This window comes from Budorcas taxicolor, chromosome 3, assembly GCF_023091745.1.
Source record: "Budorcas taxicolor isolate Tak-1 chromosome 3, Takin1.1, whole genome shotgun sequence".
Taxonomy (NCBI): Eukaryota; Metazoa; Chordata; class Mammalia; order Artiodactyla; family Bovidae; genus Budorcas; species Budorcas taxicolor.
In genome coordinates, this window is record NC_068912.1 from 79,429,615 (window position 1) to 79,456,230 (window position 26,616).

Sequence of the window (26,616 nt, forward strand, 5' to 3'; positions counted from 1 at the left end):
TAGGACCTCAAATCAGTGGCACCCTCAAAATCTGAAAGAACTCAGGAGTGGTAGTCCCCAGTATAACTTTATTTAATACACTAGATCTGGCCTCTGCAAAAGTTACTAGGTCACAGAAGATTACAATGGACTACAACAAGTTGGAGAAGGAAACTCGGTCATGTTCAACTCTTTGTGACGCCATGGACTGTAGCCTCCAGTATTCTTGCCTGGAGAATCTCCATGGACAGAGGTGTCTGGCGGGCTATAGTCTATGGGGTCATAAATAGTCCAACACAACTGAGCGACTAAGCACTAAGCACAAGTTAATCAAGCAGTCACTTCAATGGCAGCTGTTGCGTCCTGTTGTATGTTTACCAGAGCAGACGAATAATCCTGACAAATGTTTTCTTCTCCATTCTTATCAGGAAAGAGAGTCAGAAGCTCCAGTTCACATGGACAGACAACAGTGTACATCCACCGTCTTGCTGCCTTGGGGCTGTTTTAATTCCCCTGCCCTCTGTAATAGTATTACCAGAAGAGCCTTCTACAAATGTTCTGCAGGTTATCACATTGTTCCACTATATTGATGATGCTATGTTAATTGCACCCTGTGAGCAGGAAGCAGCAAGTTTCCTGGATGCCTCAGAAAAACATATGTGTTCCAGAAGAAGATAAAATTCAGAAAGATTTAGGAGTCTGGGCACATAAGTTTCTAGGGGTCCAGTGTTATGGGCACCCTGCACTATTCACTTGAAAGTAAAGGATAAGTTATTATCCTTTACATCTCTTAGCAGGAAAGTTATTATCCTATTACATCTCTTAGCAGGAAAAATAATTATAATGCTTAACAGGCATCTTTAGTTTTGAGAGGCAGCATATAATACACTTGAGGATACTGCTATGATCCATTTTTCAGATGATGTAAAAAGCTGTTGAGCAGAGCCCAGGATAAAAAAAAAAAATGTTCTGCATAAGGTCCTGGATGGTTGCTTGGGCTACATCACCCATAATACTGGAATTACTTGTGGTAGCAAGATACATTATGTAAGTACACACTCAGACAGTAAAGAATTCACCTGCAATGCAGGAGACCCGGATTCAATCCCTGGGTCAGGAAGATCTCTTGAAGAAGGAAATGGCTACCCACTCCAGTATCCTTGCCTAGAAAATCCCATGGACAGAGGAGACTGGTGGATAAAGTCTGTGGGGTCACAAAGAATTGGACACGACTAAGCAACTGAGCACAAGCACAGATAATCAAACCAACTTCTTTACTCTGATGTGACTATAAGATCTCTATTGTGTCCTTTACCACTAGGGAAGATAAGCGAGGTTCTCTTCCCTCACTTCTCCCAGATATGATTGGTCTTTTAAAATATTTTCCTGACCTTCCAACTATTTAGAAGCAAATTTTGCAGGGCTTTCATTGAAGCCCCCAATTCCCAGGCTATGATAAAATGGTTATTATATTTATTTTCTGATTATTAGTTTTCCCTTCATCATGTCATTTTCATTCCATAATTTTTTTTTTTTTTGCCTTTGTGCTAATCCTGGGTTGGCTCTTTGGTTGGTTGCATTATTTTTACTTAGGTATAGTAGATTTACAATATTATATTAGTTTCAGGCATACAATACAGTGATTCATATTTTTATAATTTTGCTCTATTAATAGTTATTATAAATATAAGAGCTCTAATTCCCTAAATTATATGTAATATACAATTGATGCTTATTTATTCTATACAGAGAAGTTCATATCACTTAATCACATACAATTTTCTTCACTCTCCCCACTGGTAACTACTAGCTTATTTTCTGTATCTGTGAGTTTGTTTCATTTCTGTTATGTATATCCATGTGTACTATTTTTTTTTTTTAGATTCCACATATAAGTAATACCACACAGCATAATAACCTCCAGGCCCATTCATGCTTTTACATATGGCAGAGTTTCATTCCTTTTATGACTGAGTAGAAAACTCAGCAGTGGCCACAGGGGTGGAAAAGGGTCAGTTTTCATTCCAATCTCAAAGAAAGGCAATGCCAAAGAATGTTCAAACTACTGCATAGTTGCACTCATCTCACATGATAGCAAAGTAATGCTCAAAATTCTCCAAGCTAGACTTCAACAGTACATGAACCGAGAAGTTCCAGATGTTCAAGCTGGATTTAGAAAAGCAGAAGAACCAGAGATCAAACTGACAATATCCTTTAGATTGTAGAAAAAGCAAGAGAATTCCAGAAAAACATCCACTTCTGCTTCATTGACTACACCAAAGCCTTTGTCTGTGTGGTTCACAACAAACTGTGGAAAATTCTTAAAAAGATGGGAATACCAGACCCCCTTACCTGACTCCTGGGAAACCTATATGCAGGTCAAGAAGCAACAGTTAGAACTGGAACAATGGACTGGTTCCAAACAGGGAAAGGAGTATGTCAAGGCTGTATATTGTCACCCTGCTATTTAAATCGTGTACAGAGTACACCATGTCAAGTGCCAGGCTAGATGAATCACAAGCTGGAATCAAGATGGCCAGGAGAAATATCAATGACTTCAGATATGCAGATGACACCACCCTTATGGCAGAAAGCAAAGAGAAACTAAAGAGCCTCTTGATGAAGGTGAAAGAGGAGAGTGAAAAAACTTAAAACTCAACATTCAAAAAACTAAGATCGTGGCATATGGGCCCATTACTTCATGACTAATAGATGGGGAAACAATGGAAACAGTGACAGACTTTGTTTTTGTGGGCTCCAAAATCACTGCAGATGGTGACTGCAGCCATGAAGTGAAAAGATGCTTGCTCCTTGGAAGAAAAGCTATGACAAACCTAGAAAGCATATTAAAAAGCAGAGACACTATCTTGCTGACAAAGGTCTGTACAGTCAAAGCTATGGTTTTTCCAATAGTACGGATGTGAGAGTTGGACCATAAAGAAGGCTGAGTGCCGAAAAATTGATCGTTCTGAACTGTGGTGTTAGAAAAGACTCTTGAGACTCCCTTGGACTCCAAGGAGGTCAAACCAGTAAATCCTTAGGAAATCAGTTCTGAATATTCACTGGAAGGACTGATGTTGAAGCTCAAGTGCCAATACTTTTGTCACCTGATGCAAGAAACCAACTCATTAGAAAAGACTCTGATGCTGGGAAAGATAGAAGACAGGAGGCAAAGATGACAACAGAGGATGAGATGGCTGTATGGCATCACCAACTCAATGGACATGAGCTTGAAAAAACTCAGGGAGATGGTGATGTACAAGAAAGCCTGGCATGCTGCAGTCCATGGCTCACAAAGAGTTAGACACAACTGAGCAACAGAACAACAACATGTTTGTGTGAGTGTGAGTGTGTGTGTGTGTGTATGCCATATCTTCTTTCTCTATTTGTCTGTTGATGGACACTTTGGTTACTTGCATAACTTTGCTATTGTAAATAGTGCTGCTATGATCATATATTGGAGTATATGCATATTTTCCAATTAGTGTTTTCATTTTTCTGAATAAGTACCTAGGAGTGAAATTGTTGGACCTTATGGTAGTTCTATTTTTAGTTTTTTAAGAAACCCACATACTATTTCCATAGTGGATGCCCATCCATAATTCTTATTTATTACATGTATTACACATTCCCTTATAGTCCACAACTGTCCACTTAGTTTTAACTTAACATGGCACTAGAGGTAATGAATCCATCTGCCAATGCAGGAGAAACAATAAACATGGGTTCAGTCCCCATCAGGAACATCCCCTGGAGTAGGAAATGGCACTTCACTCCAATATTCTTGCCTGGGAAATTCCATGCACTAAGGAGCCTGGCAGGCTACAGTCCATGGAGCCACAAAGAGTAGGACACAACTGAGCAACTGAACAAAAACAACAAATAATTCAGGATAATCTTTCCATCTCAAGGTCATTCATATTCATCAAACCAACTGTTTTCCCTAACACAGTTGTAAATTACATCTTGGTATCTTGGTTGGATACAAGATTCTAGGTTGTAGTCTTTTTTCTTAGTAGTCCATACATTATCCCCTTCTACTATTTAGTATTTCATGTTGAAGATCAATAATCAAATCTCATTTTACATTTTTTCTTGTAACTGAATTGTTCTTTCCTGCTGAAAGCTTAAAGACATTTTTCTTATATGTACTTAAAAAATTCAGGTACTTTACTACAGTGTATCAAGATGTGAGTCTGTTTTCATAAATCTTGCCTTGAATTGTAAGCCTGACCAGCTTTCAGACTCAAGTCTTTCTTAAACTCTGGGAAATGCCTGTCTGATAATTATTTAACTATTGCCTGCTGCTGCTAAGTCGATTCAGTTGTGTCCGACTCTGTGCAACCCCATAGACGGCAGCCCACCAGGCTCCCCCGTCCCTGGGATTCTCCAGGCAAGAACACTGGAGTGGGTTGCCATTTCCTTCTCCAATGCATCAAAGTGAAAAGTCAAAGTGAAGTCGCTCAGTCGTGTCCAACTCTTCGTGACCCCATGAACTGCAGCCTACCAGACTCCTCCATCCATGGGATTTTCCAGGCAAGAGTACTGGAGTGGGGTGCCATTGACTTCTCCGAACTATTGCCTAACTTCCATCTATTTCTTTTTCTTCTTTCAGAACTCCTTATCACTTACATATTAGGGCTTACTGAGCTAAATTTCCAGTATTTTTTCTTTTCTTAAAAGATTTTTATGTCCTTGTATTTTTCTCTGACATTTGAGATAGTTCTACCATTTCATCTTTCAGAACCATTAGTTTCTGTTTGTGTACGTGAGTTGTGTGTTTGTATATGCCTCTCTGTGTTGCTATTTTTAATATCAAAGATTGTACTGTTTTAATTTATATGCTGAATATATTAAATGATTTTGGTTTCAAAAAGTCTTTCTTTATGCTGTACTTGAATGTCAAGTACTTTGTTATTGCCTTAAGTCTTGGTCTGTCTTCCCTAATAACTCCACTTCACAGGAGCCTCCTGCGTGTTTTCTCCTTGTTCCTCTCCTTCTGTCTTTGGCATGATTGTGACATAATTCAAGGCTTCTTTCTCATCTTCCAGGATCTGTCTACTGGCAGAAGAAGAAGAGCTCAGAGAGGATGAGAAACAAAATGTATTTAAGCCATTGTCTTCCCAGCATCTTTAGAAATGTTCTCTCATTCTCTTATCTGCAACATCGTATTTTTAAGAGGGTTGAAGCAAATAGGCAAAGCATCAACACTTGTTAAGTCTAGGTAGCAGGTATATCAATAGATGGTGAATGTTTGTTGAATTATTTTCTATACATTTAGTTTGTTTGAAGCATTTATAAACAAAATGAATTGTTAAAACATTAATGTTATATTCATTCTGATAATTTATTAAGTTTCTCTCTCCTCTGAAGCCCAGACCCATATACCTCTAACTGCTAATGGCTATCACAAACCATCAGCACCTTCATAGTTAATTTGTCCAAAATGAGTCTTTTGGATTAAACCCCCTAAAATCTTTCCCCCGGTATTTCTAATTTCAACAAATGACACCAATATCAATCCAGGCAAAAAGCATAGAATTGGTTGTTGATGCCTTCCTTTCCCAGACCTCTGCATGTATCCTGTAGCAAGCCCTATCAACCCACTTCTAAACATCAATTAAATCCTTTCACTTCTCTTCATCTCTTCTGGCCTCATCCTGCTTCAAATGACTTCTCTGCATTCATCTCTGCTTCCACTTTGCACCTAAAATTCATTACACCTGTACTCAAAACATTATTCTTTCAAAGTCAGATCCTGTCATATTTTTTGTTTTAAACATTATTAAGACTTCTCACTCACTGCTCTTTGTTGCTAAGTCCAATTCTTTGTGACCCCACTGCAGCATGCCAGGTTTCCCTGTCTTTCACTATCTCCCTGAGTTTACTCAAACTCATGTCCATTAAGTCAGTACTGCTATCCAGCCATCCCATCCTCTGTTGTCCCCTTCTCCTCATGCCCTCAATCTTTCCCGGCATCAGGGTCTTTTCCAAAGATCCAGTTATTCGCATAAGGTGGCCAAAGTATTGGAGCTTCGGCTTCAGTCTTTCCAATGAATATTCAGGGTTGATTTCCTTCAGGGTTGACTGGTGTGATCTCCTTGAAGTCCAAAGGACTCTTAAGAATTTTCTCCAGAACCACAATTCAAAAGCATCAGTTCTTCTGTACTCAGGTTTCTTTATAGTCCAACTTTCACATCTGAACATGAGTACTGGGAAAAACACAGCTTTGACTAGATGGACTTTGGTCAGCAAAGTGATGTCAGTGCTTTTTAATATGCTTTCTAGGTTTGTCATAGCTTTTCTTCCAAGAGCAAGTGTCTTTTAATTTCATGGCTGCAGTCACCATTCACAGTGATTTTGGAGACCAAGAAAATGAAATTTGCCAGTTTCCATTTCCCCCCATCTACTTGCCATAAAGTAATAGGCTCAGATGCCATAATCCTAGTTTTATGAATGTTGAGTTTTAAGTCAGCTTTTTCACTCTCCCCTTTTACCTTAATCAAGAGGCTCTTTAGTTCCTCTTCACTTTCTGCCATTAGAGTGGTATCATCTGCCTATCTGAGGTTGTTGCTCATTGCTCCTCAGTTCAGTTCAGTTCACTTCAGTCGCTCAGTCATGTCCGACTCTTTGCAACCCCATGAATCGCAGCACGCCAGGCCTCCCTGTCCATCACCAACTCCCAGAGTTCACTCAAACTCACGTCCATTGAGTCGGTCATGCCATCCAGCCATCTCATCCTCGGTCGTCCCCTCCTCCTCCTGCCCCCAATCCCTCCCAGCATCAGAGTCTTTTCCAATGAGTCAACTCTTCTCATGAGGTGGCGAAAGTACTGGAGTTTCAGCTTTAGCATCATTCCTTCCAAAGAACACCCAGGACTGATCTCCTTTAGAATGGACTGGTTGGACCTCTTTGCAGTCTAAGGGACTCTCAAGAGTCTTCTCCAACACCATAGTTCAAAAGCATCAATTCTTCGGTGCTCAGCTTTCTTCACAGTCCAACTCTCACATCCATACATGACCAATGGAAAAACCATAGCCTTGCACGGAAGAACTGTACAAAAAAGATCTTAACGACACAGATAATCATGATGATGTGATCACTAATCTAGAGCCAGACATCTTGGAAAGTGAAGTCAAGTGGGCCTTAGAAAGCATCACTACGAACAAAGCTAGTGGAGGTGATGGAATTCCAGTTGAGCTGTTTCAAATCCTGAAAGATGATGCTGTGAAAGTGCTGCACTCAATATGCCAGCAAATTTGGAAAACTCAGCAGTGGCCACAGGACTGGAAAAGGTCAGTTTTCATTCCAATCCCAAAGAAAGGCAATGACAAAGAATGCTCAAACTACCGCACAGTTGCACTCATCTCACATGCTAGTAAAGTAATGCTCAAAATTCTCCAAGCCAGGCTTCAGCAATACGTGAACCGTGAACTCCCTGATGTTCAAGCTGGTTTTAGAAAAGGCAGAGGAACCAGAGATCAAATTGCCAACATCCATTATCATCAAAAAAGCAAGAGAGTTCCAGAAAAATATCTATTTCTGCTTTATTTACTATGCCAAAGCCTTTGACTGTGTTGATCACAAGAAACTGTGGAGAATTCTGAAAGAGATGGGAATACCAGACCACCTAACCTGCCTCTTGAGAAATCTGTACGCAGGTCAAGAAGCAAGTTAGAACTGGACATGGAACAACAGACTGGTTCCAAATAGGAAAAGGAGTATGTCAAGGCTGTATATTGTCACCCTGCTTATTTAACTTCTATGCAGAGTACATCATGAGAAACGCTGGACTGAAAGAAACACAAGCTGGAATCAAGATTGCCGGGAGAAATACCAATAACCTCAGGTATGCAGATGACACCACCCTTATGGCAGAAAGTGAAGAGGAGCTAAAAAGCCTCTTGATGAAAGTGAAAGTGGAGAGTGAAAAAGTTGGCTTAAAGCTCAACATTCAGAAAACAAAGATCATGGCATCTGGCCCCATCACTTCATGGGAAATAGATGGGGAAACAGTGGAAACAGTGTCAGACTTTATTTTGGGGGGCTCCAAAATCACTGCAGATGGTGATTGCAGCCATGAAATTAAAAGACGCTTACTCCTTGGAAGAAAAGTTATGACCAACCTAGATAGTATATTCAAAAGCAAAGACATTACTTTGCCGACTAAGGTCCATCTAGTGAAGGGTATGGTTTTTCCTGTGGTCATGTATGGATGTGAGAGTTGGACTGTGAAGAAGGCTGAGCGCCGAAGAATTGATGCGTGTGAACTGTGGTGTTGGAGAAGATTCTTGAGAGTCCCTTGGACTGCAAGGAGATCCAACCAGTCCATTCTGAAAGAGATCAACCCTGGGATTTCTTTGGAAGGAATGATGCTAAAGCTGAAATTCCAGTACTTTGGCCACCTCATGAGAAGAGTTGACTCATTGGAAAAGACTCTGATGCTGGGAGGGATTGGGGGCAGGAGGAGGAGGGGACGACCGAGGATGAGATGGCTGGATGGCATCACGGACTCGATGGACCTGAGTCTGAGCGAACTCTGGGAGATGGTGATGAACAGGGAGGCCAGCCGTGCTGCAATTCATGGGGTTGCAAAGAGTCAGACACGACTGAGCGACTGAACTGAACTGAAATGACTAGACAGACCTTTGTTGGCAAAGTAATGTCTCTGCTTTTCAATATGCTATCTAGGTTGGTCATAACTTTCCTTCCAAGGAGTAAGTGTCTATTAATTTCATGGCTGCAGTCACCATCTGCAGTGATTTTGGAGCCCCAAAAAATAAAATCTGACACTGTTTCCACTGTTTCCCCATCTATTTCCCATGAAGTGATGGGGCCAGATGCCATGATCTTTGTTTTCTGAATGTTGAGCTTTAAGCCAACTTTTTCACTCTCCTCTTTCACTTTCATGAAGAAACTTTTGAGTTCCTCTTCACTTTCTGCCATAAGGGTGGTGTCATCTGCATACCCGAGGTTATTGATATTTCTCCCGGCAATCTTGATTCCAGCTTGTGCTTCTTCCAGCCCAGCGTATCTCATTGCTCTTAGAATAAAACAAAACTCCTTGTAATAGACTACAAATGAGTATCTAATTAACTGTTCCTTTCAAATCCCAACTTCCATCTTCTTCTCCCTTGTTTTCTGTGCTCCAGCCACACTGGTCTCCTTTCTCCTATTCAAAAATACTAGGCTCTTTCCCAACCCAGGGCTTTTATAGTTCTATTCCCTCTGCCTATTAAGAGCCTGTATCCACTTTTTGAACAGATTAACTGCTTTTTATCATTTAGATATCAATCAAATATCATCTCCTCTTGGAAGTATTTCATAGCTACTTTATCTAAGTACCAACTTTGGCTCAGCTCACATTGCTCTGTCAGAAACCCTGCTTATTTCCTGTTATCACATTATTTCATTCTATTGTGTTCTGCTACTTACTTAAATCACTATTGTAATTAGATGGCACCTCCATGAACAGACTCATGCTTTTATCAATTAATTAGCCACTTTACTTAGTATTGGATTAGTAAGTATACCACATAATAAGAAAACATAATGAAGGGATATTCAGCAGTCATCACACTGGCTGGCACACTCAGATGTAAGTACTTTGTACAAGTGAATCTTTCTTGTCTAAGTAATAATCAACTGACTGGCTTGAGCATTCTGTAAAACTCTTCCTTGCATGCAAAGTATAGCTAATAGTCATTTTGAATAATAATATGCTACATTTAACAGAACCAGCTGTAAACAACATATTTATATAATTTATTTATACTTTTAAATGACTGCCTTTGTGAGACTCATGATCTGGGCGTCCCCTTTATGTAAACTACAACCATATACTTCCCCCAGTATTACTTATGATACAGGTTCAGCTACTGTATCAGAGAGAAGCCCAAAACAACAACAAAAAAATTGTATTTACTTCCCATGAAAACCCAGTGTGGGTGGCAGCTCTCTATGAAGCTATCACATGCTCAGGGCCCTTCAGCTTTGCTGCTCCATCAGGCCCATGGTGTTACCTTGGCCACAAAGTACAACAAATCTCACCACTGTACACCTATTCCAGTCCACAGATATGGGGGAAATGGAAATGAATGGACATCCTTTGATTTTTGGTATGATCTACCAGAACCTAGTGTATATAGGTTCTAGCTAGACTAAAAGGAAGCTGCAAGAATGGCTTTGAAAGAACTGTCTGTTTTCTGGGAAACCGCATACTCAGTTACAATGCTAGCTTTCTTCTTGGAAAGAAGGAAAGGATGGATATTAGGAGTTCCCTTCTATGAAAAAGTGAAAGTGTTAGTTGCTCAGTCATGTCCAATTCTTTGTGACCCCATGGACTGTAGCCTGCCAGGCTTCTCTGTCAATGGAATTCTCCAGACAAGAATACTGGGGTGGGTAGCCATTCCCTTCTCCAGGGGATCTTTCCGACTCAGGGATTGAACCTGCATCTCCTGCACTCTGGTAGATTCTTTACCATCTGAGCCACCAGGGAAGCTCCATATATCTCCTTAGAATGGAAACTTCATAAAAACAGAGTTTCTCCGTTACATTCCACTGTATCTCAGAGCCTAGAACAGTGTCCTACAGCACATGTGTCCTCTGACCATTTTCCTAGACTTTGTCTTCACTCAGCCATCATCATTGCTCACTTGGACTAAAGCAAGTCCACATTACCTTTCTGTCTCAATATCCATACCACACTGCCATCAAAGTGAGCTATTTAAAATAAGAATATTTGTTTTATTTCATTTTTTAAAGTCCTTCAGTAACTTACCAATGTCCTCAGGCAGAGCGTTCAAGGCCCTTGCCAACTGTATCTCACCACGGTCACCCTGTTCCATGGCCAAATGCAACGAAAGATAGTCCCTTCAACATCCCATCCTCTTTCATGCTTTTATGACTTTACACACATGTTGTCCAATCCAGGAAGAATGGTCACTCTTCTGCATTCCCACAATACCTTGCACATATAACAACACCATTTTGTAATTTTTAAACTTACACACCTCTGCCTTTCTATGAGACTGTAACTACTGAAGAGAAAGACAAAGAAACAGATCTTGTTCATATTTCAGTTCTTAGCCCTGAGTTTTCAATTACTGTTGGTGTCTAAAATGACCACATATTTGAAGGAATAGAGCACTATTCAGTTCAGTTCAGTTCAGTTGCTCAGTCGTGTTCGACTCTTAGCAACCCATGAATCGCAGCATGCCAGGCCTCCCTGTCCATCACCAACTCCCAGAGTTCACTCAAACTCACGTCCATCGAGTCGGTCATGCCATCCAGCCATCTCATCCTCTGTTGTTCCCTTTTCCTCCTGCCCCCAATCCCTCCCAGCATCAGAGTCTTTTCCAATGAGTCAGCTCTTCGCATGAGGTGGCCAATGTACTGGAGTTTCAGAGCACTATTAGCTTATCTGAAATTAAGAAGCCCATTTTATCTGGGATCTATTAATAGCATCCCCTATGGGATGTTGGGCAGCTCCTGCCCAGAAATTTATGGATGTCAGGGTGAATAACACGTATGATGGATAGATAGGAAATAAGTTTACTACTCATACAGTAAACAGCAAAAAGATTCTCCAAGGAGAACGGTTCAGATTTTGTCTAAGATGAAACAAAATTGAGAGAGAGGTAGGTCACTTAGGGTTTTATTATGATTAACAAAGGGCAGGGGGTAGGGCTAGGATGAGGGTTTTCAAAGAGGGCAGGACTTTGTGCTGTTTGAACTTCTCATAGGCACCAAGGAAGGCAGCATCCAGATTTTCTTATCCTTCCTAAATGGGGACAAAAGGGAAAGGGGAGAGATGGAGAGTTGAAAGCTATCAGCCATCAGTTGTCAAAAACGGAGTCTTTCTGTATCATGAAACCTCTCATGCCCATGATTATGATTCACTTGAATCATAATCAATTCAATTGAATTCAATCATTCAGTTGAATCAACAAACCCATTGTTGTTTGTTCTTGCTTTAGCTTAAGGTAAAAGTGTCCACCTCACAAGGTCACTGTGAGAGTTAAATAAAATAAGAAATGGAAAGAGCACTACGTATGTATTATAGTGAGAACATTATCTCTATACTGTAAAGTATTACATCAATTATTATAATCATACAGACTAGATTCTATCCTAAAAGTAGATGAGTAGATAGAGTAGATAAAGTAGTAGAATTTCTTTATAATTTATATTTTAACATAATTCTAGTTTATGCTTATATACATTTGACCTGGCTCATAATAAAATATACAAGCAATGAGGAATGGAATGGATGACACATGATTTTAAATATCCACTGGCCATTATTTCACATACCTGAAGGGGAAAGTCTTGGGGGGTAACTCTGTAAATTGCTGACCTGCAGATTGCAATGCTTGATGCATGAATTACAAATGCAGTTTCTGTCGCCAAAGATTTCAGCGGGTGGTAAAGCCTGGTGGGAGCTAAGCAGAAGTGTCATCAATTTCCCATCTTCACACCAGTGTTTGTTGAATCTATGTCATTTGTACACAGCACCTGTGGCTATTTGGATAGTTAAAAGAGGGCTTTAGGCTTTATAATCAAGAGGCAACCCCCAATTATAAAATAGTTTATTGAAAACCTTATCAGACAGTAAACTTGTGACAGATTGTGGGAGCAACAAAAAGCACACCCCATGTTTGTGAACCACCACCTCAGCAGACTAACTGCATTCCCTTTCCGTAATAATGAGAACAGTTGAAATTGCTCCCAGCCTTCCAGACAGCAACAGGGCAATTGACACCTCTCTCCAGTGGAAGCGAGAGTCAGAACAGCAAATATTAAGGACATCACACCTAGGTTAATAGATGCCCAAACAGAATCATCACGTTCACAACTGAAACACTTAGAGAAGCAAAGCACAGCCCTCAGGCAGATGAAGGTAGGAGATAAGCAAACTGATATTTATAATCTTCTTTGAGGGAATAACAAAGGAGAAGCCAGAACTGTTTCTTATGAAAAAGTGTGAAGTGAAGTGAAGTCACTCAGTCGTGTCCGACTCTTTGCGACCTCATGGACTGTAGCCTATCAGGCTCCTCCGTCCATGGGATTTTCCAGGCAAGAGTGCTGGAGTGGATTGCCATTTCCTTCTCCAGAGGATCTTCCTAACCCAGGAATCGAACTCAGGTCTCCCGCAGTGCAGGCAGACGCTTTACCATCTGAGCCAGCAGGGAACCATTAGGAAATTGCTGAAAAAAGATTCCCTGCCTACTTTCTCTCTGTGTTCTTTCTATCCAAATGAAAATGCAGCTGACAGCAGTTTTGTTGCATCATTAAGAGGTGAGCATTCTTAAAGCAGTACTGTTACCAAACCCCTGGATGTTCAGTCCCATGACAGGTCAGCTGGCAAGGCACACGAAAAAGAAATGTCCCTGGACAAAAAAAAAAGCATGTTTGCTGATCTGGAACAATGTATGCCTTTGGCTTAACGGGTCCACACTCCCTTATTCTCAGCAGATGACCTAATCTACTCAACTAAGAAAATCTAGGCCAGAGTCCTCAAAATGCGGTCCCTAGATCAGTTCCACAAGTATTACCTAGGAACTTATTAGAACTACAGATCACCAGCTCTATCCCAAACTCCCAGCTCTATGGTTGGGGTTCAGCAATCTGTTTTTCAGTAAGTTATCTAAGTTATCCTGAATCACTCTAACATTTGGCAACCACTGATCTCCACCATATGTTGTCACCCTGTTTATTTAACTTGTATGCAGAGTACGTCATGAGAAATGCTGGGCTGGAAGAAGCACAAGCTGGAATCAAGATTGCCAGGAGAAATATCAAAACCTCAGATATGCAGATGACACCAGCCTTATGGCAGAAGGTGAAGAAGAACTAAAGAGCCTCTTGATGAAAGTGAAAGAAGAGAGTGGAAAAGTTGGCTTATAGCTCAACATTCAGAAAACTAAGATCATGGCATCCAGTCCCATCACTTCATGGCAAATGGATGGGGAAACAGTGGAAACAGTGTAAGACTTTATTTTTGGGGGCTCCAATATCACTGCAGGTGGTGACTGCAGCCATGAAATTAAAGACACTCCTTGGAAGGAAAGTTATGACCAACCTAGATAGCATGTTAAAAAGCAGAGATATTACTTTGACAACCAAAGTCCCTCTAGGCAAGGCTATGGTTTTTCCAGTGGTCATGTATGGATGTGAGAGTTGGACTGTGAAGAAAGCTGAGCGCTGAAGAATTGATGCTTTTGAACTGTGGTGTTGGAGAAGACTCTTGAGAGTCCCTTGGACTGCAAGGAGATCCAGCCAGTCCATCCTAAAGGAGATCAGTCCTGAGTGTTCATTGGGAGGACTGATGCTGAAGCTGAAACTCCAGTACTTTGGCCACCTCATGTGAAGAGTTGACTCATTGGAAAAGACCCTGATGTTGGGAGGGATTGGGAACAGGAGGAGAAGGGGGCGACAGAGGATGAGATGGCTGGATGGCATCACCGACTCGATGGACATGAGTTTGAGTGAACTCCGGGAGTTGGTTATGGACAAGGAGGCCTGGCGTTCTGTGACTCATGGGGTCACAAAGAGTAGGACACGACTGAGCGACTAAACTGAACTGAACTGATCTCCACCTTTGGAAATGAGTTTCTCCTATTTCTCTCCTTGTCATTTCCAATACATTTCTTCTTTTCTGCACTGAATTTACATGTCTCAAAAGAAGAAATTTCTAATATTGTCTGAAGTTCATCTTTCTCTGTGCACCTCCTACTATATTCTATATCAATTACTGCATTGTGTGTGTGTACCACAACTCACCAATTCACCGACAAGGTGCCACTAGTGGTAAAGAAACTGCTTGCCAATGCATGATACGTAAGAGACTCAGGTTCAACCCCGGGATCAGGTAGATTCCCTGGAGGAGGAAATGGCAACCCACTCCAGTATTCTTACCTCGAGAATCCCATGAACAGAGAAGCCTGGTGTGTTTCAGTCCATGGGGTCGCAAAGAGTCAGACATGACTGAAGCAACTTCCCACGCACAGCACAGGGGTTAGTCCATTTCAACTAAATTTTCTAATACGTGGGAGAGTCCGCTCACAGTATTCCTTTATTATTTTTTTCATCTCCAGGGAATCAATAGTAATGTTCTCTCTTTCATTTCCAAAAGTGGTAATTTATGTCTTCTTTTTCTTGGCTAACCTGATCAAAAGTTGATCAAAAGTTTATTGACTTTTACAAAGCACCATCTTTTGATTGCACTAATTTTCTCTATTATTTTCCTGTCTTCAATTGCACTGGTTTCTGCTCTAATTTAATTATTATTTTTCTTCTGCTTATTTGAGTCTTAAATTGTTCCTTTTCTTTATAGTTTTCTTACACAGAAGGCTTACTGATTTAGTTCTCTGTTCTTGTCAAATATATACACAAGAAGAGATAGAAACAGATATATAGATAGATATAGGTAGAGAAATAAATTTCCTTTTAAGCAATGCTTTTTGCATTCTATAAATTATAGTAAATATTACTTTTATTTTTACTTAGCTTGAAATACTTTTAATTTTTTCTTGAGATTTCTCTTTGGCTATTTTGGTCTATTATTTATAGTTGGATTTCTAGTCTCTGAATATTTGGAATTTCCCACTTATGTTTCTGTTGTTGATTTCTTATTTAAGTCCACTATGTCTGAGAACACAGACCATTTAATTATTTTAAATTTGTTAAACTATGGGTTATAGCCCAGAATAGATGCGTCTCGGTGAGCATTCAATGCCATCTTGAGAAGAATACATATTGTGTTGTTATTGGATGAAGTATTCTAAAAACTTCAGTTAAATAAAGTTGATTGATAATGCTGTTCAGGTCAAATGTATTTCTAATGATTTTCTCCTTGTTTGGTCTATCAGTTTTCTGCAGTGTTGAAGTCTACAACTTAACAGTGGATTTGTCTATTCTCCTTTCTTTGCTATATTTAGAGAACTTTTTAAAAGCTTCAAGACATCTGTAGTATGATGTGAGTGTGCTAAGTCACGTCAGTCCTGTCCCACTCTTTGTGACCCTATGGACTGTAGCCTGCCACGCTCCTCTGTCCATGGATTCTCCAAGCAAGAATGGAGTGGGGCTATGCCATCTTTCAGGGGATCTTCCTGACCCAGGGATCAAAACTGCGTATCTTATGTCTCCTGCATTGGCAGGCAGGTTTTCTACCACTAGCACCACCAGGGAAGCAATATGATAGGCAACCTCCAACTTAGTCCTCAGTGATGCCCACCTCTTCATACTCAGGCCCTTGCACAATTCCTCCCCTACTTGTATGGGCTAGATCTAATGAATAGAATGAGCAAAAGTGATGTGATATCACTAATTTTTTTTTTAAATTTCTATCGGTCTTTCTCTATCAAAAGCCCTTGTTCCATACAAAGCAAACCGCCATGCCATGAGTAGCCCAAGAGAGAAGTCCATATAGCAAAAACTGATGTTTTCAGTCAACAGGCAGCAAGGACACGAACCTGTCAAAAACCATGTGAGTGAGCTTGGAAACTGTCCCTCCCACCCAGTCAACCATTGAAATGATGGTATCACTGGTTAGTAACTTGACTCTGGCCTAGGGACCCAGCTAGATCACAACTAGATTCCTGGCCCACAGAAAATAGAAGATAAAACATGCTTGTTATTTTAAGCCATTACATTTGGGGGTTATTTGTTATGCAACAATAGTTGACTAATACATGTAGGGAAAAGAAAACTACATAAAATTACCTCATACTTAAAAGCTAAATAAATACAAATTTTAAAAATAAAAAATATAATAATCAAAATTGACATATGCAATATAATAGGTTTAACAGCAAATTAAACATAGTTGAAAAGAGAATTAGCAAACCAGAAGCAGACCAAAAGCAATTACAAGAATACAACCCAGAAAGAACAAATACCGTTTAAGCATATATGTGTGAAAGACATTAAAAGAAATGGAAGATAAAGAAGTAGATCCAAAATACATTCAATAGATCCAAAATACAAAGTCCAATAGCAGAGGAGCAAAAGGCTGACAGAGAAAATATTTGAAGAAATAATGGCAAAGAATATTCCAGATCCAATGATAAAAGATACCAAACAACATATTCAAGAAGTCCAGTAAATCTCATGTAGGATAAATAAAAGGAAATCTACCCATTGACACATCAAAGATGGAGTTCAGAAATCAAGGGTCCCCCACCCCCAATGCAGTTTATTTACACAATTACAGCCATTTTCCCAATAACAGTAATGGAAGCCAAAAGGCAAGGGGAAAGTGTTGAATTAAACAGACTGCTACATAATGAAAAAGAAAACACTGTCAAGCATGAGACAAAATACAGACATTTTCAGAGAAACAAACAGAAAAATGACAGTAACTTGTAAAGGACTTACTTCAAGCAAAAAGGTAAATGATCCCAAACAGACAGCTAGTGTATTTTGGGGTTAAAAAACAGATAATTAACAATTGCAAACAAGGAAGGCCTAGAAGGCGTCAAAGAGTTCTAAGAGCCTCATGGAGGAAAGTTAAAATTAAAGATTTAACTATAGACAGTCAAGGCTGAGCATTGACTTATTTTCCCAATTAGGTTGTGGTGACACTAATAAATTTGGTAGGTCAGTAAACTCCTTGAACTATTAAAAAAAAATAAAGACCACCAGAGATGTGGCATTGGCCACGTCCCTAGTGTAACCCCAGACTAAAGGTGAAAAGAAGGGGAAAGGCTGGGGAATGTGAGGAAGAACGTACTTTTCCACTTTTGGATGTGTCTTCCAAGGGTCAAATGCCACTGTCTTGACATTCCTAACCACCTTCTGCCTTCTCACTCAGCCTTCTGTAGGGAGAAGGAGTAATTTAATCTGCACTGGTCTTTCCAGAGGAGAAAGCAGACGTGCACAAGTCAGTCCTTCCTTCCTGCTGCCTCACCCGGGCAGGATTCCCCAACTCTTTCACGTTCAAGCTTTATAGAGTCAGAGTCTCTCTATGAGGACAAGATCTGCCTGCCCAGCACTAGCACTTCCTATTACTGAGTGGTAAATCTGTATAATTATGGTGTACAGTGTTAGACATCTACTTGCCCACAGACATAGAGTACATATTCCAGTATCAACTTTATCAGTAATAAAAGTAACATCCTGCTTTCATATATGAATTCTTCTTTCATCATATTTCCAAGATGGTTCTAATAACACAGGTGGTGAAATTCCCCCAGAATCCCCAGCAATAAAAAAATGCATAATGCTGGCTGTTTAGTCAATATTTGACAATAAAATAACGATAATATCAAAATAACCACTAAAGTGCTAGTTACTAAGCTACATACACCAAAAACATTTTCTCTCTCACCACAACTCTGAAAAGTTGTATCATCTCCGTTTATCTCTGTTTATTCATTTGAATTTTTGTGGCATGATGAAATTCACCCAAAAAATAGCAAGATGGATGTTCACCCAACTGGACTCAGGTCCTCACTCTTCCTTTCTCCACAGTAAATCAAAATCACTTTCCTTCTATTCCAGGCCTTTTGCTTGTGATGATGGCCAACTCCCTTTATCCAATGTACTCTCCCTGAACAAAAGCTAAATTTATAGCAATCTTTTCTATTAGGTTAGCGAAAAAGTTTGTACAAGTTTTTCCATAACACCTTATAGAAAAAACCCAAACGAACTTTTTGGCCAACCCAATATTTAACTTTATGTACACTGGATAGTAATTTTTATTTGTTCTCATTGAAATTCCTTCACTAGCTTTAAAGACTTGATCTATAGCATATATTCCCATATCTTTGACACATTTAGAATACCAACCAGGAACTCATGGTTAGTTTCACCCAGTTACAGCTGTCAAAGCAATTATCAGAGAGGGCATCATATCTTGGGGATTTTTGCTAGTCTAGAACAGAATTCATCAAACTGACTGGCAGGCAAAATCTAGCTTCCTGCCTGTTTACGTAAATAAACTTTTACTGGAGACCAGCTACATTCATTTATGCACTGTCTGTGGCCACGTTCATACTACACTGGTGATGCTGAATAGTCACAACAGAGACTATAAAGCCCACAAAGCCAAAAATATTTACTAACTGGCAAGAAAAGTTTACTGACCCATCATCTAGGCTTGTAGATTGATTCCACATTCTCCGCACTCTAAGTGGTGAGTATAATTCTTTCCCACACAGGGTTGTAGGCTGCATTTCTTATCTCTAGGACCTTTCATCAAGTGATGGCCCTGATTATATCTGAACCCTACTTTCTCACTTCTAATCAAATGGTCTTTCCATGTAAATTCCTCTGCTAGCAATTCCTCCAGTCTCTAACTATCAATATTCCAAAAGAAATATTTCTAAGGGATGCATTGAAATGCTTTTAGTTGCTTATACTTAAAAAATAAATTTGGAGTCAATGACTGAATACTCTCACACTTTAAAAAGTATTCAGGTAAAAATTTTAAAAAAAGTATCCAGGTGACTGGGAAAAAAAAGACATATTATAAGTTAATTACTCATATGTGGTGCTGGCTGACTGCATGACCAGCTGGATAATGGGTAAATCCTCCGTTTCATTCTAAACTACTGATGCTCAGCCTGAGACTGCTGATACTTGAAACATGGTTTCTCATGTTCAAAAGGCTTTACTGGATAATGATCAAGAGAAGAGAAACTAATGTTTGTTGGCTGCCTAACGTGTTTTTTACTAAACTAGGCATTTTATAGAGATTACCATATCTAATCCTTACAATAGCCCATGAGATTGAGTACAATTACTCTCTTTGTATGTACTGATGAACACATTCAACTTAGAGAGGTAAAGAAGCATGCCCAACACGCCAGAGTCTGGATTCTATACTTCTAAGAAAAGAACAATTCCATAACTCCCAAAGGGTCTTTGGGTAAAATGAACTGCAACACTGCAAGGTACATTTTATCCGGACAGTTATTCTAACAGAGAAAGTACCAATGCCCAACGAAACTGGGCTACTGCTATACTAGTCATCAACTGATCACCTCTTTGCTGTTGGTTTGTAAAGAATTTCCTTCTGGGGAAGAGTCTGGGCTAGTAATAAGGACAATCATAGAGCCCAGGAAAGCATGTATTTACCAACATCAGGAAGCATTTCAATATTGTAACAACTGGTACTACCGCACTGGTGCCAACTTGTTGAAATATAAATCCGTGTAGATTTATATTTTAGATTCCAACTCTGTCATAATGTAGAAGCAAACCAAGACTGATCACATAGGCTATGTGACTGAGTAAGCGATGTGGGAGCCACACGCCCATATGAGTTCTCAGTGATTGGTTATGATTATCGTAATGTTAATTCAGCTAAGGAGAAGATGCCAGTTACTGCTTTTCAAAATTTTAACCCATTCCCCTTATAATGTTTTACATGCTTCTCTATCATATATACAGATTGCTTGGTGAACCATTTCGTGCTAGTAACTGTGATACCTGAAGTCTCAGGGATCTAATTCTTACTGTATTTGATAACCATCAGCTAAAAGCTTTCCTGCATCACCCAGTGAGCACATACTGGACTACTCATCAGCACTGCACAGCTCAGTATATGGTCATGGAATGTGGCACACAATAAAGCTCACAGATTTTAAGGATTTACGGCAATGATACTGCACAGTGACTTAATGTTTAGTTCTTCTCCTTAAAAAATGACTTTAAAAGTCATTTTAAAAGCTCCATATTATTATAATTTAAAATTATGTAAAATATACAGAAAATATTTTTCATTTGAACAGGACTCTATGTTATATAAGCAGGCTATTCTTGGAAAAATATTTGGATTATGAAAAGGAAAAAGAAAAATCAGAGAAACTGCTAAATCCTAAATATGTGACAAAAACACATATTTGAAGAAATATTATGGCACAATTTTAACCACAGTCATAAATTATATGTACTTGATTAATGTTTCAACACTAGATTAAAATAGTCTCTTTCACAAACATAGATTCTGCAAAAAGTCCAAGCATCTCCCATTGTACAATTTTCATTCCTCTTTTGATTTACAAAAGTGTTTTCTTTACTATCTAATCATAAACTGAAATTATTAAAGTGGGATTATAGTGAAAAGAAACTAAGAATAATTATATTTTGAGTATAGCAATAAGAATATCTCTTGTCATTCATATATATAACATAGACAATTTATATATTTCATATATATGTATTTCCTTTAGGTACTCCTATATGATTGTTCTTTTCTAAATTAAACACATGTCAACATTCACTGGAGTTAAAAAAAGAAAAAGGATCATAGGCAGTAATTTTGCTTTCCTAGCCATTAATATAAATGCATCTTATTCCTTCTTCAACAGGCTCCTCCCAGTCTTGAGAAGTAGACAGTATCTCCACTGTTTAAAAGATCTTATTTTGCTATCCAAAGGGAAACAAATTCTCAAAATGTCAAAAGCCTTAGTTATTCCACAGATAACTAACATTTTAGTAACAAGAAAATTGTATCTGGAGTAACCGGAAAATAAAACTTCCAGCTGACATTTACACTGGGGGCTACTCACCACTCCTGGGTTACAGTTGTAATAGCAATGCTTGGCAGTGTCATCAGAGGAAGCGTGGTTGGTCTGGAAATGCCATCTCCCTCAGGTGTCCTTGCCCTTCCGCTCTGTCTTTGAGACAGTGGTGGCAACTGCAAGTTTCCTGAGCAGCACCTTCTCCCTCTCCAGAGGTCGATCCCAAGTGTGTTACTAGAAGAACTGTAGGATTTACTCAAGCTACATTCAAAATAATCTTTAACATTCTAGAGGAACCACAGGGGAAGAAAAAAGAGGAAAAAGAAAATGAGATTCAAATGTTTAAAATGATGCACAACGTAGTAAAATAAGAAACTATATGATCAAGCTGTCACTCATAAAGTCCTTATTCAGTATCTCACAATCAGAATCTAACACTGACATCAAAAGCTTAACAGAAGACATATAGGCATGGGGCTAATGCTCAAATTTTAAACATATCAGTTGCATAGTCATGGTGATCTTTAGGACTGTGGATATCTTCTCTTTTTTAAATTATTCTTTTTTTCTTTCTCTTTTTTAACTTGCTAAAATGAAAGCTATTCACTGAAAATATATTTTGGATATTGATGTTATCATTCTGCAACATGGAAATAAGCTATACTAGGTAAAGTATAACATTTCTTGCTCAATGTTGTGAAGGAAAAATATTTTCTATCTCAGACCAGGAAGATAATCATAATTGTGGGTGACTGGGTACCTGACTTTTCCTTTTCTCATAAAAGTTTTCTCCTCAGAGTTGAGGGGGTTTAGGAGTCAATAGGGGGAGGGGGTTAAATATATAAGAGTTCAGAAAAAAAAAGAATATACTTTATCTGGTCCTGAATTGAACTGCCATATGTTCAATATGCGCCCTAAGGCTGACATGAAATGAAATACTTGTGAGAAGATAAGGGCATTGAATTATAACCAACAATAAGAGTTATTCATTCTTCCTATATTTCTTGGTGACTCTGGTTCCTGGTACTGTGGAGAATAGAAGACCCAAAAGAGCCTCTGCCTGGTTCACCACTCATACTTGAAAGTGAAAGTGAAAGTGAAGTCACTCAGTCCTGTCTGACTCTGCAACCCCGTGGACTGTAGCCCACCAGGCTCCTCCATCCATGGGATTCTCCAGCCAAGAATACTGGAGTGGGTTGCCATTTCCTTCTCCAGGGGATCTTCCCGACCCAGGGATTGAACCCGGGTCTCCCACATTGCAGGCAGACGCTTTAACCTCTGAGCTAGACAGCAAATGTTGTGGCAATGCAAATAGCCACTGATAGCCACTGGGAGTTTAAAAGTTCTGTCTGTTACTCTCCTCTTGTATCTTAAGCAATAATTGAAGTCCTAACACCAGACCAAGATCTCTCACCTGGAAGTCATTCAGTAGCCCTTAAAAAGACAGGTACTTCCTACTGCCCTTCAAAATAGACTTAGGAGAGCCTGGAACTAGACTGACTTTTTAAACAAACAAACAAACAAAACCGCCCACCACTCCTCTACCCATCCCTATACTAGCTCATATAAGAATTAACTCAAGTTTAAGGGCCTAGCTGGGATCATTCAACAAATATTTGTAGCACACATATTAGAATCTTATATAGTCCTAATTTGAGAGAGTACAATAGCAAAAAGCAGCAGGACTTATATTCTAATTATTTATGCTTATCTCATCTATACAAAGCCACATTTTCATGATGAAAATCTGGGCATGCATAGGCCTGACAATTTTCAGGGGCCCAATTCTCTCCACCTGGAAATGGGATGTCATCATATTTTTTTTTGTTTGACTTAAGGTTTTCAAATACCACTTATTTAAAATTCAGTAGAACCACAATTCAGTAGTAGGAAGAAGACCAAACAATCTAGAATTCTCCAGAGTTTGAAATATTCTGGAATGTGCCCAGGATTTAACTGTTTAGTAATTGGGACTAGACCACCCTTGGTTTAAACAAGCAAACTGGTTTAGTAACTGATTATATTAAATCTACCATGGCCTGGCACTTACTCACGTGTGTGCGTGTGCGTGTTGGAAATAAGAGCTGAGAAGAAAACATAGCATATATAAGTTTCTTTCTCGAAAGACTAGAGGAGAAAGAAAGTCTTAGAAGAGACGAAGTCTTCCTAAAGAGATTCAAGAACAAACTAATAGTCAGAACTTTTATATATCAGTTTGTTCCAAATATACACATAAAGAAAGTACCAATTATCTGGAAGCCAAACTCTTCAGCAAATATTTTACCACCTATACAAGAAATACTGTACAAAAGAACAAAATGAGAATGTCACTTAGTTAAACCACAAATCACAATGGTCTTATAATAAAGTTATTGGATATTTTTTCCTCTTTTAGGAAAGTAAATAGTATCAGCCAGGTATAAGTGCAGTGAATAAACTAAATGGGTACTTATACTATACTTATTTGAAAGGTAACAAAGTCACCACCTACCACAAAAATATCTCCCATACTGACTTGTGAACATACTTGAAATAGAGATTTGGAGTCACTGTTTGAGTTTTAAGAATTTTTTCTAAAGACTTCAATTAGTGTGAAAATGCATTGCCACAAAAGAACATAATGGAATAGGCTTTTAGAAATTAAGTTAAATGTTGAAAACATTAACATTGTTTTACAAACACTTCATTAACCCGTGTTGCATTATCAATATGATTATCTCAAACTCTAATTCATACTCATAATTACTGTCCCCAATTTGCTAACACCCTCAAAGGCAAAATCTAATTCTGTCAATTCTAAACTACTGAATTTGTGATCCTGGATTTCTTTTCCTATTTTAACCAGCATGATATTGGTTGACTATATCATTTATCACATCAAAGATCTGCAGAGGAAAAAAACATAAATTTGAATGTTACTTCTGGAAATCACACTGTTCCCTGACCTTCTCAGAGTTCATTCCTTCAACGTTCATATGTCTTCACTGTCCATATGTCATCTCTTCATGTCATCCTTCTATAAACACTTATAGTCATCATCCAGTTATTCTTCCCCCCCCACCCCCGACTGACTTCATTTCTCTGTACAGCTCTTATTATAGCTGGAATTATTTTATAATTTATTGATTTATTTATGCCCTCCCCTCTGTAATATAAACTTCAAAGGGACAAGAACGCTAATCCCTAGAACTAACCAGTATTTGGTGCATAAGAGGGGCTAAATAATATCAAGTGAACATTTAAATCGCTGAGTTACTGTTTGCTGAACTGAAATAACTAAGAATATAATAAAACATCCTTGACTTAAGGGTAAATCTTTCTTCAGAGTGTGGCATATAAAACATAGTATCTGCCAGGTTGCTTTCATTGTTAGGGAAGAGATACTGTGTGTAACATCTGATATGATCTTCTGTACTATATTCAAAAAGTTGAGGTACATGGTAAAAAGTTTTAGATTATTACTGCTTACTAGAAATAAAGAACAAGCCACAAATGGGAGCTAAATGTATAATTTTAAATATTCTAGTAATCACATTAAAAAAAGAGATATGAAATTACCTTTAATAATGTATTTTACTTAGCCTAGATTGTCCAAAATATTGACATTTCAATATGTAATCTATATCAAAAATTACTAATGACATATTTTATACTCTTTTCTATCTGTACTGTTATGAATTCAAGATCCAAAATGTATTTCATATTTACAGCACCTCCCCATTCACACTAGTGCTTCAGAGTCACATGTGGCTAATGGCTACCATGTTGGACAGTGCAAATCTAGGTAAAAACAATCCACTCTAGGTGGGGTTTGTATTCTTCAAACATGCATTTCTTTCCTGCACATTCTTCTGAGAAAACTTCCTTGTCTTTTGATGGTGTCAACCATTACCTCAGAGAGGATTAGGATAATCACTGCAATGATAGAATGAAAAGAAAAAAAACTGATCATCCTTTACAGACAGACTGTATTGCTTAGTTTTGCTCTCCCAAAGAAACAGAATCTGAAGCATACTTTACACAAATAGTACTATGGGAAAATCCCAGGGTTTAAGAGACACAAATGGAGGATTAATCAATCGAAAGCAAAAAAGATAATCTCAGCTGACCAAGATGCAAAGCTATTGAAAATAATGTCTATAGACGTCTTCACTTCTTCAAAGGACCCAGAGCAGGGCTTCTCAAATATAATGTACATATCTGGTCTCCCTGGGAACTTGTTAATACAGAGTTTGATCTATAGGTCTAAGGTATGGTTCTGAGATTTTGCGTTTCTAATAAATCCACAAGTGATGCTAGCCCTGCTGGTCTGAGAACCACACTGAGCACTTAAGGCCTAGAAGATGTATACCTCACAAATTTCTTCTTAATACAAACAGCTGTCAAAGACCCCACCTCAAGAGGTGACTCAAGGACTAGCTATACATGGATAAAAAGGTACAAGAAAGTCATCAAGAAATGGTGAAAAGAAAAATTTCCAGACTGGTATTTTGTAAATAAAAACCACAAAGCTCAAACTGAGCCTATTTCCAAGCCGCAACGAGTGTGGTATGCCTGCTGTCTACCTTGCAGAGTTCTGGGTCCAAGGGCTGGTAATGCCCAGTGTCATAGAAATACCTAGTGACAGAGTGGTACTTCTAAACAACCTTACCAGCCCTTAGAACAGAATTATGGAGTGCCTTCTTCATTAGGCAGACAAAGAGTGGGTAGAATCGGCAATTCTATGACTTTTGGAACTTACATCATCAGCCGTCACTGTCATCACACTCCTGCTTTTCTTCATTATAGAGGTGTAAAACAGTCCCTCTCAGGACGTCTGTTATTCAGGGCAGCTTTGCTGTCAATTTTTAAGACCTACAGGGAAAAAGACACGCACAAAAAGAACAGCTCGGTATCCTTCATTAAATACAAATACATGGTATTCTCTGCACTAACATCTGAAGGTATACAATGCATGTGGATAAACAAATATCACAATTTACCAAGCTAACTAAAGCTGAGCTGTGAGAAAAGAGGTTCACAACATGCAAAAGTCCAAGACAAAGCTATCTAAAGGGAGAGAAAAGGAATAGCGGGTAATAATTAGGCTCCCAAATTATCAATGATCTTTAAGACTATAGAAATACTAGGTTTTAGTGAAAGGCTTTATACTTATGAATTATCTTCC

The 26,616-nt window shown here is 38.8% G+C and overlaps 1 protein-coding gene across 1 annotated transcript in view; it reads right to left on the reverse strand.

Moving 5' to 3' along the window:
- Positions 1-26,232, reverse strand: part of PDE4B (phosphodiesterase 4B) — a 533,352-nt gene extending 507,120 nt beyond the window's left edge. The window contains exons 1-2 of the mRNA XM_052638243.1: positions 26,191-26,232; positions 21,498-21,736 (exon numbers count right to left, since the gene is read on the reverse strand). Coding sequence (XP_052494203.1) covers positions 21,498-21,736; positions 26,191-26,232 — 281 coding nt within the window. The remainder of the gene's footprint in view (positions 1-21,497; positions 21,737-26,190) is intronic.
- Positions 26,233-26,616: the final 384 nt, after the last annotated feature.